Source organism: Cryptococcus neoformans, chromosome 10, assembly GCF_000149245.1.
Source record: "Cryptococcus neoformans var. grubii H99 chromosome 10, complete sequence".
In the NCBI taxonomy this organism is placed as follows: Eukaryota; Fungi; Basidiomycota; class Tremellomycetes; order Tremellales; family Cryptococcaceae; genus Cryptococcus; species Cryptococcus neoformans.
In genome coordinates this window covers 763,701-777,794 of record NC_026754.1, presented here as the reverse complement: position 1 = coordinate 777,794, position 14,094 = coordinate 763,701, and the positions used below count along the sequence as shown (strand labels likewise).

The 14,094-nt window shown below is 48.3% G+C and overlaps 6 protein-coding genes; 2 read left to right on the top strand and 4 right to left on the bottom strand.

The window, feature by feature from the left end:
- The first annotated feature begins 102 nt into the window (after nt 1-102).
- Nucleotides 103-2,237, top strand: CNAG_04650 (actin-like protein ARP6). XM_012196625.1 has 10 exons: nt 103-264; nt 327-441; nt 498-566; nt 619-742; nt 793-937; nt 996-1,151; nt 1,204-1,439; nt 1,490-1,625; nt 1,675-1,737; nt 1,795-2,237. The coding sequence occupies exons 1-10, from the start codon at nt 182-184 to the stop codon at nt 2,138-2,140; spliced, it is 1,473 nt and encodes a 490-aa protein (XP_012052015.1). The 5' UTR covers nt 103-181; the 3' UTR covers nt 2,141-2,237.
- Nucleotides 2,238-2,375: 138 nt separating this feature from the next.
- CNAG_04651 (hypothetical protein) lies at nt 2,376-4,213 on the top strand. XM_012196624.1 has 10 exons: nt 2,376-2,678; nt 2,778-2,838; nt 2,894-2,945; nt 2,999-3,053; nt 3,118-3,205; nt 3,264-3,417; nt 3,468-3,719; nt 3,774-3,787; nt 3,840-3,910; nt 3,970-4,213. The coding sequence occupies exons 1-10, from the start codon at nt 2,487-2,489 to the stop codon at nt 3,976-3,978; spliced, it is 948 nt and encodes a 315-aa protein (XP_012052014.1). The 5' UTR covers nt 2,376-2,486; the 3' UTR covers nt 3,979-4,213.
- CNAG_04652 (enoyl reductase) lies at nt 3,770-6,028 on the bottom strand. XM_012196731.1 has 7 exons: nt 5,579-6,028; nt 5,435-5,518; nt 5,097-5,375; nt 4,978-5,043; nt 4,555-4,923; nt 4,310-4,495; nt 3,770-4,248 (listed from the first exon to the last, which is right to left on the bottom strand). The coding sequence occupies exons 1-7, from the start codon at nt 5,627-5,629 to the stop codon at nt 4,201-4,203; spliced, it is 1,083 nt and encodes a 360-aa protein (XP_012052121.1). The 5' UTR covers nt 5,630-6,028; the 3' UTR covers nt 3,770-4,200.
- Nucleotides 6,029-6,250: 222 nt separating this feature from the next.
- On the bottom strand, nt 6,251-7,474 carry CNAG_04653 (hypothetical protein). XM_012196623.1 has 2 exons: nt 6,862-7,474; nt 6,251-6,806 (listed from the first exon to the last, which is right to left on the bottom strand). Exons 1-2 carry the CDS (start codon nt 7,369-7,371, stop codon nt 6,384-6,386), a joined length of 933 nt encoding a protein of 310 aa, XP_012052013.1. The 5' UTR covers nt 7,372-7,474; the 3' UTR covers nt 6,251-6,383.
- A 202-nt stretch (nt 7,475-7,676) lies between these two features.
- Nucleotides 7,677-9,224, bottom strand: CNAG_04654 (UNC-50 family protein). XM_012196622.1 has 7 exons: nt 8,809-9,224; nt 8,654-8,730; nt 8,562-8,594; nt 8,470-8,507; nt 8,087-8,402; nt 7,913-8,032; nt 7,677-7,863 (listed from the first exon to the last, which is right to left on the bottom strand). Exons 1-7 carry the CDS (start codon nt 9,010-9,012, stop codon nt 7,788-7,790), a joined length of 864 nt encoding a protein of 287 aa, XP_012052012.1. The 5' UTR covers nt 9,013-9,224; the 3' UTR covers nt 7,677-7,787.
- A 183-nt stretch (nt 9,225-9,407) lies between these two features.
- On the bottom strand, nt 9,408-14,036 carry CNAG_04655 (rab family, other). XM_012196621.1 has 6 exons: nt 12,951-14,036; nt 12,732-12,744; nt 12,588-12,659; nt 11,093-12,521; nt 9,960-11,047; nt 9,408-9,907 (listed from the first exon to the last, which is right to left on the bottom strand). Exons 4-6 carry the CDS (start codon nt 12,427-12,429, stop codon nt 9,744-9,746), a joined length of 2,589 nt encoding a protein of 862 aa, XP_012052011.1. The 5' UTR covers nt 12,430-12,521; nt 12,588-12,659; nt 12,732-12,744; nt 12,951-14,036; the 3' UTR covers nt 9,408-9,743.
- Nucleotides 14,037-14,094: the final 58 nt, after the last annotated feature.

The following is a 14,094-nucleotide window of genomic DNA, read 5'->3' as shown; positions in this document are numbered from 1 at the left end:
GCCGAACTTAATTAATTAACTATCTAATATATGTCGGCTACGGCCGCTCTTCATAGCGGCGACGATGAAGACAACAAGAAGATAAATGACGACTTTTCGATCCGTCGATTTGTTTACAGCTTTTAACTCATAGTTTACACACATCCGACGACTAAATTCTGTGGTCCTGGCCTTCACAATAATGACCACACCGCCGATTCTCATAATAGACAATGGGGCTTATGAGATCAAGGCGGGTATATCGGGAGTCGATTGGGAGCCAAGGTGTGTAAACTGTGTCTTCCAGGACTTCTGATAGCGACTGGGTTGAGCTAATTGTACTGTAGAGTACTGCCCAATTCCATAGCTAAATCAAGGACTGAGAAGAAGGTTTATGTAGGGGATGAGATTGATAATTGTAAAGATCTTTCTGGTATCGTCTATAGGCGGCCGTTTGAAAAGGCGCGTATACAGTTAATTGCTGGCCAAATGAGATTGAGGACTAATGCTATTCGAAGGGAATGTTAGTGAACTGGGATGCCGAGAGAATAATATGGGATCGATTATTTTCACCCTCTGTGTTAAACGTACCTTGCATTATCGACTAAACAATTGTCACGCTGATTGAAAATGGTTTAGATTAACCCTACTGAAACTTCCTTATTGGTCACAGAGCCTTATTTCAACCTCCCCAACATAGCAGAAACGTACGACCAGATGATCTTTGAGGAATTTGAGTTTCAGAGCTATTTCAGATGTGCCCGTGAGTTGTAAAGCGTATCTGCCTAGAGTAACGCTGATACCTTTGTCAAGCTGCTGCTCTGATACCGTATGGCGGACTATACGAGTCTGAGCAAGGCATTCCTCCTCAGTGTACAATTGTGGTTGATATGGGTTATTCATATACGCACGTTGTACCTATACGTGATGGTCAGATCATTTGGGAACACGTTAAGCGGTACGTTTCGCTCGTATACAAGCAGGTCCCAGTAAAACTGATTAGCGGTTTGTATTAGGATTGATGTCGGCGGCAAGCTCTTAACAAACCATCTCAAACATCTAATATCCTTCAGACAATGGAACATGCTTGACCAGACTCATGTCGTCAATTCTGTAAGAGAGGCATGCGGCTATGTGAGCTTGAATTGGAAGGGTGACGTTGAGACCTGCAAGTACGTCCACCCTGCTTCTTTTTGACGTTATCTGAGCTGACAGATAATGCAGAGCGAAACCAAGGAAGAACCCAATTATTCAGGAATATGTTCTCCCTGACTTTTCAGCCAACTCGACTTCACGCACGGGTTATATCCGATCGGGGCCCAACGCTGCTCCACCAGAGGAGATAAACGACATAGAAGAGGTGAGCGGTAAACGAAAGCCAGAAGATGAGGAGCAGGTGCTTTGGATGGGGAATGAGCGATTCGCCGGCCCGGAACTCCTATTCCATCCCTCAGACATTGGTATGCGTTTACACACAAAATAATGTTATGAAGCTGATTGTAAGCTGCAGGACTAAAGCAAACTGGCCTGCCAGAAACGATAGCATATGTAATCTCGCGGATGCCTGAAGAATTAAGAGGCATGTTCTGGGCTCATATTGGAATAATTGGTGGTTTGGGTAACATCGAGAATTTGGGAGAACGACTGTGAGTGAACTAAACAGACTGGTGCCTTTCGAAACTAATGGATGAGCAGAGAGCGAGATTTACAGGCTCTTTGCCCTGTCGAGTATGAGATCGGTATCTATGAAGTATTTGAGTATGTTTTTTTTTTCCTTCCCTCCCTACAACTGTCCCCTCTAACTTTTTTCATCAGTCCCGCAAGTCCGGCCTACACTTCTGCTACAGCTTTGACTTCATCAGAAGTCTACATGTCAACTTATCCAATAACTAGAGCAGAGTATTTTGAACACGGCTCTTCCGTCTGCAGACGGAAATTCGGATCGTTCGGTGCTCCGGCTTACAACGTTTATCCACCTGGTTTCTCTTCAGGAGCCGATGCCGCAACTGAAGCCAGCGATGATGAGATGGAAATGAGATATGCTATGGGTCTGGAAAGTAAGAAAGGGGGGAAGGGAAAGAGAAGAAAGGAAGAAGAAGAGGTGACAAGTGGGAACTGGGGGGGCAGGAGACGGAGAACGATTGGTCTCGGGGGACTTTAGGCATGTTTGATTGGAAGTCATTTCCAATGTCTTATCTGTTGTTGCATATCATCGTGCATGCAGTGGCATTTCAGCTTTCTGAGGCCTTTTGAGTAGGCCACCCTTGACTGTTTCGAGATATTATTTATTATGCAGAAAGAAAGTGAGGCGAGGGACAGGTCGGAGGTCGCCGCTGTTCGGTGAAGAAGGTTCCGGCGATGACGCTGTAGTGGTTTCTCTCTTAGACTCTGGTGAGCTGAAACCCCTCCTCCCTCCAGCGCGGCACTTTGAATCCACCTTTTTCCGTCCTACCTTTTACCCGACCCAAGTACCCTATTTGCCCATATCCCAGTAAACATCCACAGGCATGTCCCAACGCATTCACCTCAACCCCAACATCCCTCGTCAGTCGCCTATGGGGGGCGGCATCGGCGGCGGGTACGCCCCGGACCCCATCTCCCGGCCAACCGAGACCCAAAGGTTCAGCGACAATGAGATGCTTGCAAATATCCAAAAATGGAGTAGCAAGGTGGAAGATGTGATTGAGACTTACACCCAGGTAAGTTGCGTACTTATAACCGCCCCCTAGCTTCCCGCGGCTAGGATTCGGTTTGTGATGGGGAGACGAGCAGAGCGTATGCGATGCTGACGAAAATAGCCTATCCGACCATATGTGCCTGCCTTGGCCAGGTTCCTCATTGTGGTCACGTTCCTTGAAGGTGAGGATGTTGTTGGTTCTGTGTCTGGCATCAGCAACTGATGGATGGCCTGCAGACGCTTTGAGAATCCTTACTCAATGGGGTGACCAGCTGTGGTACCTTCAAAAGTCTGTTGCATTTGACTCTTTGAACAGACTAGTCATTGACACTTTATTGACAGACATCGACACTTCCCTTGGGGCATTTCCCACTTGTTCCTCTTGATCAACGTCGTGGTATGTCACTTTCGTTAATACCCCTTTGTACCGTCCCGGCAAAAGCTGAAAGCCTTTGTATCAGGCCATGCTTTCTGGTTCTTTCGGAGTCATCTCCAAGAGATACCCCGAATACTCTGTCTTTTGCCTTCTCGGAGTGGTTGCTTCTCAAGGTATGTTGTTGTCCTGTCGGTTTCGTCATAACGGTCAGTCAAAACTGATCGTTCCCAGGCATTGGTTACGGTCTCCTTTTCGACCTTTCTTTCTTCCTTCGCAATCTTAGTGTTGTTGGAGGACTTCTCATGGTTCTCTCCGACTCTTTGCAGAAGAACAAGAAGCTCTTCGCTGGCTTGCCCACTTTGAGCGAGACTGACCGACGCAAGTAGTACGTCTTGTTTATATCCAATCCAATCAAAGTCATTAACCTATCCACAGCTTCCAGCTTGCCGGCCGAATCCTCCTCATCTTCCTTTTCATTGGTTTCGTCTTCCAAGGCAACTGGTCTTTCGCCCGTGTCATCGTCTCCATCGTTGGTTTGGGCGCCTGTGTCATGGTCGCCGTCGGCTTCAAGGCCAAGTGGAGCGCCAGTTTCCTTGTCGCTCTTCTGAGCATCTTCAACGTCTTCATTAACAATTGGTGGAGTGTCCACGCTGCTCACCCTCAGAGGGACTTCCTCAAGTACGACTTGTGAGTAATCTTTTTACACGTGCCATGCGTATAACTGCTGATGGGATGGCATAGCTTCCAGACCTTGTGTAAGTGTGAATAACGTGAGACTCGGAATTATAGCTGATTCCGTTATCATAGCCATCGTCGGTGGTCTCTTGTTGCTTGTCAACATCGGTCCTGGAGGTTTCTCTATGGACGAGAAGAAGAAGGCAAGTAACCAGTGGAACAATCGAAAGCTTCCGGCTAACAGGGAGTTAATTCTTGACAGGTCTATTAAAAAGTCTGCAATGAGCAATGTAGCAAAGGGAAAGACAATCAAGATAGTCGCCACAGTTTATGCATACATCAGGAGTTTGAATTATTATCTCCCCAGTTTTGCCTAGTTTTTTTAATCTCAGGTGATGCAATCGCTGTGGAACAAGCTATATTTAATCTATTCGATAATTGTATTTATACAGACTGACATCAATTGATTTTGGTTATCAGATTCGTAAGATAGCTAAGCGGAGATTTTGATAACCTGCTTCTTGCCAGACACTTTGCCATTCTACGTAAACGTAAGTTCCAAGTCAGCAGTTATTCCGCTGACAAAGATCAGTAAAACCCACCTTCAGGGCATCCAAGGCCTTGATAACGTCTTCAAAACCGCCGGCAATGACCACAGGGTTGGGCTTGACGCCAAACTTGGTAATTAACTCGGGAGTCTTGGCGAAAGTTTCTTCACCAAAGGCTCGGTCTTCCTTACTGGCGGGCAAAACTTCAGAGTTGGGGATACGAGGAGTGAAGATGAAATCCTAGATACAATATGTCTCAGCATATGGCACAATCACAAAACATGATCTCCGAGACTCACAACACCGAAGAGGGTGTACATGAGAGACCATTCAACCTTGAGATTAGGGTTGATCTGCTTGACCTCGTCAGGAACAGCGAGGATACAGTTGAGCTGCTTGCCCTTCTTGCCCATCATACCAATGGTGACCCTGAAAGTGTCACCCTCAGAGATGGTATCAAGGGCATACTCAGCACCACCATCGGTAATCTTCAAAGCCTCGACAATGGCTTTCTCCTGGTCATGATAAGAAACGGTAGCGTCGGCACCGTATGACTTGGCGAGGTCGAAAGAGTGAGGGGAGCAGACACCGAGAACTTTGTAGCCCAGGGACTTGGCGACTTGGATACCGAAAAGACCGACAGACGTAGAAGCACCGTAGATGATGTACTGCGCAAAAAGGTCAGAGAAATATATGTATCAGTGGTGAGACAAGAGACCCACCCAGGGATTACCAGAAACCTTAGTATCACCGGGAGGGAAAGCCTTTCCTTGTCGCTGAACGATGGTCTACAATACATGCTAAGCATTTAAGTTCATTTACATAGCCAAAATGCACTTACCTGACAAGCGGTGACCCAAGCGACACCGAAAGTGGCGGCGTCCTCCAACTTCATACCCTCGGGAACCACGAAGCACATATCGCTATCGACAGTAGCATAATCGGCATAAGAGCCCTCATCCTTGAAGTAACCACCGTGGACGGTACCGGCAACCTTGTCGCCGACCTTGAGAGGGGTTTTGAGGTTAGAGCCAACTTTCACAACGGTACCAGCATAGTCACAGCCGTTAATGACGCCAGGAAGGGAGAGGAACTCTGCATGCTTCCAGTCGGTGGGGTTCTAAGGAAAGTGTGAGCTGCCAAGCATGTCATTGGGGGAAGAAGTTATGTTTAACATACTTGTGCAGCGTACTCGACCTTGATGAGGACCTGGTTGGCCATGGGCTGAGGGACTGGGGTCTCCTGGATAGCGAGTGTGTTGTCCTGTAAAGTTCGTTAGCTGAATCTACAAATTTCCGTTGGTTCGTCGACAGCTCGACTAACCTCGGTTTGGACCCAGGCACGCATAGTTTGAGGGATCTGAGGGGAAGACATTATGGAAGAGCCGTCAATCTGTGTGGGAGAGAGTGAGATTGTTGGGATTTGTTGGAAGAGAAAGAGGAAATGTCCATAACAAGGGAACTGTAATATAGGAGGATGGACCGACGGGAAGGCGATCTGCTACGTAACGAGGACTAGTTTCCGGTGGAGGACGGTGGAGGTCCTCAGCACCGGCTTAGTAACGCCGATTTCGTAGAAAGATGTGGAAGAGTCTTCATAAGATAGGAAGAATAGTTTACGTAGCCTGGATTTGTCATTCACTGAATAATACCTTCATTATTTCGTTTATTCATATGCGCCTGTATTCGCCTTCGATGGCGTATAGGAGAATACAGACACAGACAAGAGTAAGCTTTGCTGGAGAAAACAGCTGATTCCTGATGTCAAAGTGGAGGATGCTAGAGTAAGCAGACGTGGATACTGAAAGTAAGCGCCTATTAGGAAAGAATGAATAACTCGGCGCCCGGGCACGTTGCTCGGCTTTCGCGATAAAAACAGCTTACTATTTCACCAAACTTCCTTGACTCTGACCTCGATCAAACAGTATGCGAATACAGTCTTTATATCGCACGTACAAGGTCGCGCATTAAGCGTTGACTTCCTGTGATATAATGGCAACAATTGGTAGACTGAGATATACATACACAAAGCGCCGTCTACATACAACGAGTATTCTTTCACTTTACAATCAAAACGGTTTTGGCCTACAAATAAGGTCGTCTGCTTAGCCATTAGGAGATGCAGAGCACTATTCAATGTCCATAGAATCAAGCTGGTTCCAGTCAACGTCCATGTCCACATCTCCTGCAACAAGATGCTGTTGCTTTTGTGACGGTTGCGAATGTTGATGATTGGGCATACCGGACAAGACATTTCGCTCAAACTCTTCCATCATCCTCGCCATCTCGGCTTCTCTTTCCACCTCTTCAGCCTCTGCAGCTTCCCTTGCCCATATGTCCTCTTCTATCTCGCTTCGCTCATTCCATGGGCCGTCTTCAACATGCTGATTTAATCTTCCGAAAAGTTCCCTTTCTTCATTCTCCATGGTCTTCAGCTCTTCTTCCCAGAATTCGGGGAGGTTGGGATCTGATCCGCCTGTTTCTTGTTCTTCGGAGACGAGAGCGGCATGGTTTGCCTTTTTTCTTTGTAAGATTACTATCCGTCTGAATATCTGTTGCGACCATCATAAGCATCATTGAAGTTATTTATTGAGTAAGTACGCATACCTCTTCATCATCTTCTTGAGCCTTTCGTTCAGCTTCATCCTCATCCAGGGTAACTCCACGAAGACCAAAGCCGTCGATTCCGCGCCGTCGATTCAAATTCGCGTCTCTTGCATTTCTTCTTCTTTCCCTTTCTTCTATCCGTCTGGAGAACCTTTCCCTCCACATGGCACCTTCTAAAGGTGTTGTGCCTTCTGAAAATAGATCGGTGTCACGCGTCCCTAGATCTGATGGGCCAGCGGTTAGGGAAGACGGCAAACTCTTTCTAGCTGGCCGTTGATATCTCGTTGACAGCTTGCCCTTACCCGAGACAGGAGACGACCGGAAAAGCGGTGCGGGATGCGGCAGTTGCCTTAAACATGGAGTAGGAGATGATCGGGGCGGTGAGGAGGAGGATGCAGGCATTGATGGGCAGACGCTTGTAATCGAGTGCGGGTGTGTGTAAGGGTTGAGAGGCGATGAAGAGAATGGATAGTTCGTGACAGGTGGAGAGGAGGTGAGGGAGTATCGCATAATCGCGTGTAAGTCAAATAGTGTACGTGTTCCGGGATCGCTGAGAAAACAAAAAGATTAAGCACACAGGACGAAAAAGACGCGTCGATGCCTGATGAACATCCGCAATGTTGACGGAGGTGAGTCGGGAAACGGAGTTCAACATATCTCCCCTAAATGCGAGGCACGGTGGATGAGTCCTGGACGTCCTCAGGACGTCCTCGAACCCATGCAGCGAGGACGTCCCTAGGACATCCGTCGGGTGTCCAGATCTCGGTGCGTTACACCGCCATTTCGGCTGCGGCCCAATCTTTGCAACAGCTAACTATTGGGGTAAACAAGATAACATGCATGGCGATTGACCGTATTGGGATAAAATGATCCTACATCGTCAATACCTAAAAACCTTCTATACGGCCTCCTAACAATTGACCCATTCACTTCCAGCTTTGCCGGAAGTAAAGCTCCAACGCGTGCTTGGCAGTGTTGAATCCCAACAGACTCAAAAGATACCTTGGTGACGAATCAGTAGAAATGCAGACTGGATGAGCATCAGACTTACCCGCCAAAGATGGGAAGCAGGGGAGACAGTAAGATCTGCGAGCGAGCTACGAATGGAAGTGCGGCGTAACCCAAGTAGGTCACATAGACATATTGGACTTGAGCGATCAAGAAAAGTGTACTGGGACGGTATAATTAGCTGACATATCATCGCTTAGCATACTGGTAATCTTACTTTCCGGCCCAGAGACAAACCCAGTTGTCTCGGACGACGACAGCGGCCAATGGCAATAGTCCGACATAGACAGTCAAGAACATTGGGAAGAATGAGTTCACAGCGACATCGAACGCATAGGCGAATTCCACCCTATTATCTGATGCTGAGGCATGGGGAACAGAAGGCGCGAGGAGGAGGCGGTTAGAGAGGAAGTAGAGGACCGTCGCGACGGCTAGCGAAGAAAGCAGGAAATCTCGGAAAATCATGAGAAGAGGCAAGGCTATGAGGTTTGAGATAGGGAGGCGGTATACAAGTGACCAAGCGACACCGGCGGCTGCGTTCAAGAGTCAGCATCGCATGCTTTCAATTGCTAAAGACAACCGATCAGCGGGGAGTCATACCTGCTAAGCATCCTGCTATCAGGATGAGCATCGCCGGGCTAATTCTAAGTCAGCAATGTTCCCGGGTAGCGTGTTGCCCTGCATCTACTCACTCATCTCGCGCCCACTGATTCTTCGTTTGCTTGCTATTACAAGAACGTGCTCCGTCAAGCTCCGATAGCTTTATAATACGACGGAAACTCACTGATGGTATGTCTGTTTGTACACTCTTCTAGGGGCAACGACCAAATATGTCAGTTGCCAAAAAGCCAGCTCAAAGTCCTGCATATAGCGTTCATTGTCAGCCCAACCGTATCCCATTTCTGGATGTCGCGCGCGCTTTTGTCGCTGGAGACGTACCATGCTCCTGAATTTTGTTAACCTCTTCAACTGCGTAGACAATCCTCCTCTTCCTGTTCCCAGTCCAGTATCCATCTCAATGCCTAGACCCATACTTCTTGAACCCCCAAACCCTGCACCGCCCGAAGGATCCCATCGTCGGGAACCACCACCGGTTGAAGAAGGGTGTGATGATCCCGAAAGAGGCAAAAGCGGGGATGCCATTTTTGGACGCAGACGGATGGATGACAGTTTGGAGAGTTGCTAGCCTCTTGACGGCTCCAATGGGTGCTTTTAATGGGTTAAAATGGGGTGTTGAAATATAAAATGGACAGAAGGCTGGTGATAATCCTTGAAGCTACTAAAACTCGGGCGGACGGACTCTGCTGCGTGGTTGTCTGTCACCGGCGTGCGGATTTGCTGTTGAGAATACTCGCTCGTACATAGTAAGTAATAGTTAATTACGTAAGATTTTTTATTAGTTGTGGCTTGGTATACACTATTAGACGAGAGGACTCCATTCAAATAATCAAACTATTGGCTGCTGCGGAATGGCGGTTAGCAAAAGAAGAAACGACGTGGATGAAGAGAATGAAGAAATTGACCTTGTGATAGCAAGTAAAGGGTCAGAAAGGGACATGCATATGGCACAGCCATTGTTCTCAAAGACATTATACATATCCGGGTCAGACATCACAATAATCGCTTGAACAAGGAAAATAAGAAACTACTGGAGATGAATACTTATAATTGTTGACCCGTGGGGCGGACAGTGAAAGGCTATGAGCTAAAGTACAGTCACACATAGCCAAGCAAGCATATGCGATCAAAATAAGAAAATCGAAAGAGGCTCAGGAGACGTCATGTTCGTCAAGTCGTAAGTTCGTTAAGTACTCGTACAAATAGGTCAAGGTCGGTCCGTGTTTAAATAATCTCACTCAAAGGACAGGGTATGCTTATACGCAACACCCAGACTTCTTCTCCTTGTCCAATCCCTTGGGGTTTGTCGAAGGATCAACGAGGATAACACTGTTCTTGCGTCTCAGCAGCCTCTCCCTCTCAATCTTGTCTTTTCTTTCCACGAGGATTGACGAGATGGCTTTAAATAACTTTTCCACGCCTGAGTTGGCAAATCAGTACCAGCTCCGGATAGACAAGATAAGCTGATTTACCTTCACCTGTGAGAGCACTGCACTCCCCCAATCTGACATTCTCCACTTGAACGCCCCATTCGTCGCCCCCTTCTTCCAACTCCCCTATCAATCTGGGATCCCTTCCCAGGCTTCCGGCCCTACTTCTGACCTGGTTTACCTTATAAGATGGATTCCCAAGGACAGGCAAAGACCTATTGGTACCCGCCAAAAGTTCTTCGGACTCTCTCCTTTTCACTCCAGCCCCAAATTCACCAAGGGCCTCTGCCACGCCAGGTCCTTCGCCCATTTTCCACCCACTTCTGGACCACTCGTCAGATTTCCGACCGGCGCTACGATCGGAACCATATGAAGGGAAGAGGGGGCTGCTTTCAACCCTTGTTCGTGGTGACAAGGGAAGTTGCGGGGAGCTGAAAGGCGGAGATCCAGGCGACGAAGTCTGAATTGGCAAAGAGGAAGGTGCTTCTGCAAGGTGATGTAAGCTAGAAATGGCACCACTCATGCTGACAGTTCGGTTCAGACCCAACACCTCAGATATGCTTGAGATAGAAAATCTACCCGCAGATGAGCGATGACCAGGTGAAGAGATTGGAGAAGTTAGTAAAGGGCCGACAGGCTCAGTAAAAGTCGCCGAAGTCGGTCCAGTTGGTGACTGCAATGTAGGGAACTCTAGCCGCGAAGGAGAGGTGGCAAGATTGGTAGATGTAGAGGTGGTGACCTTGACAGGGAAAGGTTTTGCACTGTGCCTTCTTAATCGTTTTCCATTTACCATCTTCTCTTCATTTTTATCTGGAGAAACTGGCATGCCTTTCGGATTAGGGAAGGGCACAGATGCCACTGGGCGCGGTGAATCGGCGGAATGTCTGGAAGAAGAATTGATGGGCGCTGAGTGAAGAGCAGGTTCAGGAACGTGAGAGCTATAAGAGTGAATTCGGGTGGACGGCGCACGGGAAATAGTCGGGGTAGGTGAAGGAGAATCGATACGAGAAGTAGAGGTTGAAGAGCGGAAAAGACTTCTTTGCGGGGGGGAAGTCATCGGCATAAGGACGGGTGGTGGTGGAGGCGGTGGACTGATCCACGACCTAATCATTTCTTTGGCAAAATTGAAACTAAGGCTCGTCAGTTTGTTTCGCCAAAATTACAATCATACTCACTCCACCTTTCTCCTACCGTCCAAGTCAATCTTGGCTCCAGCCACAAAAATGACGGTCTCTTTTGGTACACTTCTTCCCAACTCCTCAAGCCAACTTCGAACATCTTCGAAACTCTGTTTGTCAGAGATATCGTAAACCAACACACATACGTGCGCTCCTCTGTAATAGATGGGGGCCATAGAACGAAAGCGTTCTTGGCCTGCAGTGTCCCAAATTTGAAGTTTGACCCTTACACCAGAGTGCACAAGCTTGCGGGTATGGAGTGAAGAGCCGATTGTGGCGGGTGGGGGAGTAACAGAGAATGTGCGAGTGGTGTATCTCAAAATCAGTGACGTTTTGCCCACGCCTTGTGACCCAAGCAATACAACTTTCGCCTCTAAACCGTCAGGCCCTCCAAGATCAGGCAGCGCCAAATCGCTTGCACTGGTTGCTCTTGGGGTGACAGATCCAGATCCGGCATCTGAAAGTGCTCGGGAAGGACCAGGTGATCCGGATCTTACTTGGCCATAAGAGCTTGATCTAAGGGCATTGGCCGCTCTGAGCTTCCTTTCTCGAGAGTCAGTACTCCGGCTTTCGGCCATACGTACAGATACAGGGCCGTGAGGATAAGCAGTTTGACTTCGCCTAGGGCGTGTTGGTGGTCCCATCGATTTCGGTCTGGACGGTTTGGGATCAGTAGACGAAGATGACTTTACCATGGCCTGTGAAGGTGCTCCACTTGACGTGCGGAGTTTTGGAGAAGGCGTCCGATGCAAAGGAGATGGATCGATGGATCCAGTGTCTATAGCCAGCGTGGGCAATCGCCAAGGAGTTGTGCTAGCGCTTCCAGATGACTCATGCGAATGAGCACTACTAGGCTCAGCTTCGATTCCCAGTACATCACGCTGGTGGTAAAAGTGGTCATCTGCTGGTGGCGCGAGTTTAATCATCATCGTTGGTCCTAAAACCTTTCTGCGAGGCGGTGAAGGCTCTGGGGTCGGCGGTAGCGGAGTCTGAGGGCGTATATCAGGGGTAAGATCTGGTAAGCTCAGCGTTGAGCCCTTGGGAGCAAATGGAGGCGTTTCGACATATGGCATATTAGCGTTTGTAGGCACTACGTCTGGCTGAGCTGGGCCAAGAGCTGAGAATGTCTGTTGTTGAGGCATAGGATAAGGAGACGTATGTCGTTGCTGAAACGTTGAAAATGGTGTTGATTGCGATGGCAAAGGGATAGGCAGAGCGACATGGGGAGGCACAGGAGGGAGTTCGGCGGGGGCGGGGACAGAACCACCGGACGATGTGAAGAGCTCCGTATCTGAGAATGGCCGGTGTAGAAGCGGGGTAGCACAGACGCTCATGGTCAAGCTTGTGATCCTGTTGCTGGACGAGTGAGATGGATGGTATAAGAAAAATTGAGGACCCGAAGTTGGATAAAAATCTAGTTGCCGATCTGAGCACAAGACAGGAACAGGTGTCAGCATGGATCAATACAAGAGTACGGTCCGTGCCCGCTCACAGATCACAGAGATACAAATACGCGGCTGGTTCCGATCAGTTGCGTAAAGCTAGAGGCAGGGCGAGATGTCAACTTGAAGTTTAAAAGCCAGTCAGCCTGCGATCGACCAATAGCCATGACCTATGATCCATGTCACTGACTCACTTCCTCGATCAAGCTGTAGACACAAAGGAGACGAGTCAGCACTGTTGGGATCACGAGCGGCGAAAATTAGTAGATGGGACAGGAGATGTAAAGAGCTTCGGATTTTGACCAGCAAAATCGCCTTAAGTTGAGCCCAGCTCTTATTGCCATTGGGCAGCAGAATAGAAAGAGGAAGGAAAGAAAGAGATGCAAGCGGAAACAGTTGATATACTGACTCACCTTCACTCGATACCCTAGATACAGTAGTCCCTTCTGGCCGCACAATACCCTTCTGATCTTGAGATGGGTATATGATTGCGGCCTTTCACACCGAAAATGACGTCTCTTTGTTAAATCAAACCCCGTAGCACCTTTGTCCTGCACAGACACCGCTGTCTAGGAATCCGATCGTAAAGACGTAATGAAGACACCGTTAAGACGTTACGAATGGATTGTCTCCCTCTTTCACCAGTAATAGCCTATTGTGCAATTGCCACAATGGTCACAATGGTAAACGTACCGCGAGCAGTCAGATGCCCGTCTTCTGAGCGGCAAATGGACTGCCGGCGGAGCCGAAGGCAAATTTGATAGTTATGGCGTGTGTGATCTGTTATCGGATCAATAGAAGCAAGATGACGAGTGGAGGTCTTTCTTTATGGCACGCTAATGGGCTCGCGATGGAAGACAAAAAGATGTTTGTTGATCTGGGATTGATGGTGTTTGAGGTCCTTCGTTCTCCTTCTATCCCTTGTGAGTTATTGTAGCTTTGATTCTCGGACTTCAGCCTTCCTTGGCCTACTCGCCCAGATGATGTACGTCTGCTCGATCTCGCCGGTAGACGGTGGCACGCACAGATTACCCGAACGGTAGAAGACAACCTCGGATGCCGATCCAACACAAAGGACTCTCCTCCACGCTAGTGATAGGCGGTTCGTGCGTGGTCTTTCCCTCGCTCCTAATCCCCGGCCCTTCTCTACAACCTCTCACTTCGTGCTGGTCACCTTTGGTGAATAGTGAGTTCTGCAAAACTGAATAGGAGAAAGGTCGTGTCGTCGCGACGTTGGAGGATTGTTGACAAGATTAACGTTTCGGCTTGTTGATTGTCGTCGAAAGAGTATTTATTGATGCCCAAAGTGACGGTATACAAAACGAAGCCGAATATGATGGTATATGGGAACAGCGAGGCCAGAAAGCAAGAATTTTCAACCCCCTCTGGCGTGGGGGATCTATGTTACAGGGAAACAAATCTGATTCGTTTTTTATGTATCAGAATCAGAAGACGAAGGGTTATAACGGCTCCCTATCTAAAGAGGAGAGCCGCCAGATCACGAAAGGGCAAGTAATAATAAGATGGCTTGTGTTTTCGCCAAAACACGGCCGCCCA

What these genes read in the sequence shown, in the direction of transcription:
- CNAG_04650 (XM_012196625.1), top strand. Translation starts at nt 182, where the DNA reads ATGACCACACCGCCGATTCTCATAATAGACAATGGGGCTTATGAGATC. An exon ending in GGAGTCGATTGGGAGCCAAG is followed by an intron (nt 265 to 326) that starts GTGTGTAAACTG and finishes ATTGTACTGTAG; the next exon opens with AGTACTGCCCAATTCCATAG. An exon ending in TTTCACCCTCTGTGTTAAAC is followed by an intron (nt 567 to 618) that starts GTACCTTGCATT and finishes AAAATGGTTTAG; the next exon opens with ATTAACCCTACTGAAACTTC.
- CNAG_04651 (XM_012196624.1), top strand. Translation starts at nt 2,487, where the DNA reads ATGTCCCAACGCATTCACCTCAACCCCAACATCCCTCGTCAGTCGCCT. An exon ending in TGATTGAGACTTACACCCAG is followed by an intron (nt 2,679 to 2,777) that starts GTAAGTTGCGTA and finishes TGACGAAAATAG; the next exon opens with CCTATCCGACCATATGTGCC. An exon ending in TCCTCTTGATCAACGTCGTG is followed by an intron (nt 3,054 to 3,117) that starts GTATGTCACTTT and finishes CCTTTGTATCAG; the next exon opens with GCCATGCTTTCTGGTTCTTT.
- CNAG_04652 (XM_012196731.1), bottom strand. Translation starts at nt 5,629, where the DNA reads ATGTCTTCCCCTCAGATCCCTCAAACTATGCGTGCCTGGGTCCAAACC. An exon ending in CTTGGGTCACCGCTTGTCAG is followed by an intron (nt 5,044 to 5,096) that starts GTAAGTGCATTT and finishes CATGTATTGTAG; the next exon opens with ACCATCGTTCAGCGACAAGG. An exon ending in AGGTTTCTGGTAATCCCTGG is followed by an intron (nt 4,924 to 4,977) that starts GTGGGTCTCTTG and finishes CTTTTTGCGCAG; the next exon opens with TACATCATCTACGGTGCTTC.
- CNAG_04653 (XM_012196623.1), bottom strand. Translation starts at nt 7,371, where the DNA reads ATGCGATACTCCCTCACCTCCTCTCCACCTGTCACGAACTATCCATTC. An exon ending in CTCAAGAAGATGATGAAGAG is followed by an intron (nt 6,807 to 6,861) that starts GTATGCGTACTT and finishes TGGTCGCAACAG; the next exon opens with ATATTCAGACGGATAGTAAT.
- CNAG_04654 (XM_012196622.1), bottom strand. Translation starts at nt 9,012, where the DNA reads ATGGCATCCCCGCTTTTGCCTCTTTCGGGATCATCACACCCTTCTTCA. An exon ending in TACAAACAGACATACCATCA is followed by an intron (nt 8,595 to 8,653) that starts GTGAGTTTCCGT and finishes TTCTTGTAATAG; the next exon opens with CAAGCAAACGAAGAATCAGT. An exon ending in CTGCTTCCCATCTTTGGCGG is followed by an intron (nt 7,864 to 7,912) that starts GTAAGTCTGATG and finishes TTCGTCACCAAG; the next exon opens with GTATCTTTTGAGTCTGTTGG.
- CNAG_04655 (XM_012196621.1), bottom strand. Translation starts at nt 12,429, where the DNA reads ATGAGCGTCTGTGCTACCCCGCTTCTACACCGGCCATTCTCAGATACG. An exon ending in GACGGTAGGAGAAAGGTGGA is followed by an intron (nt 11,048 to 11,092) that starts GTGAGTATGATT and finishes GACGAGCCTTAG; the next exon opens with TTTCAATTTTGCCAAAGAAA. An exon ending in CAGTGCTCTCACAGGTGAAG is followed by an intron (nt 9,908 to 9,959) that starts GTAAATCAGCTT and finishes TTGCCAACTCAG; the next exon opens with GCGTGGAAAAGTTATTTAAA.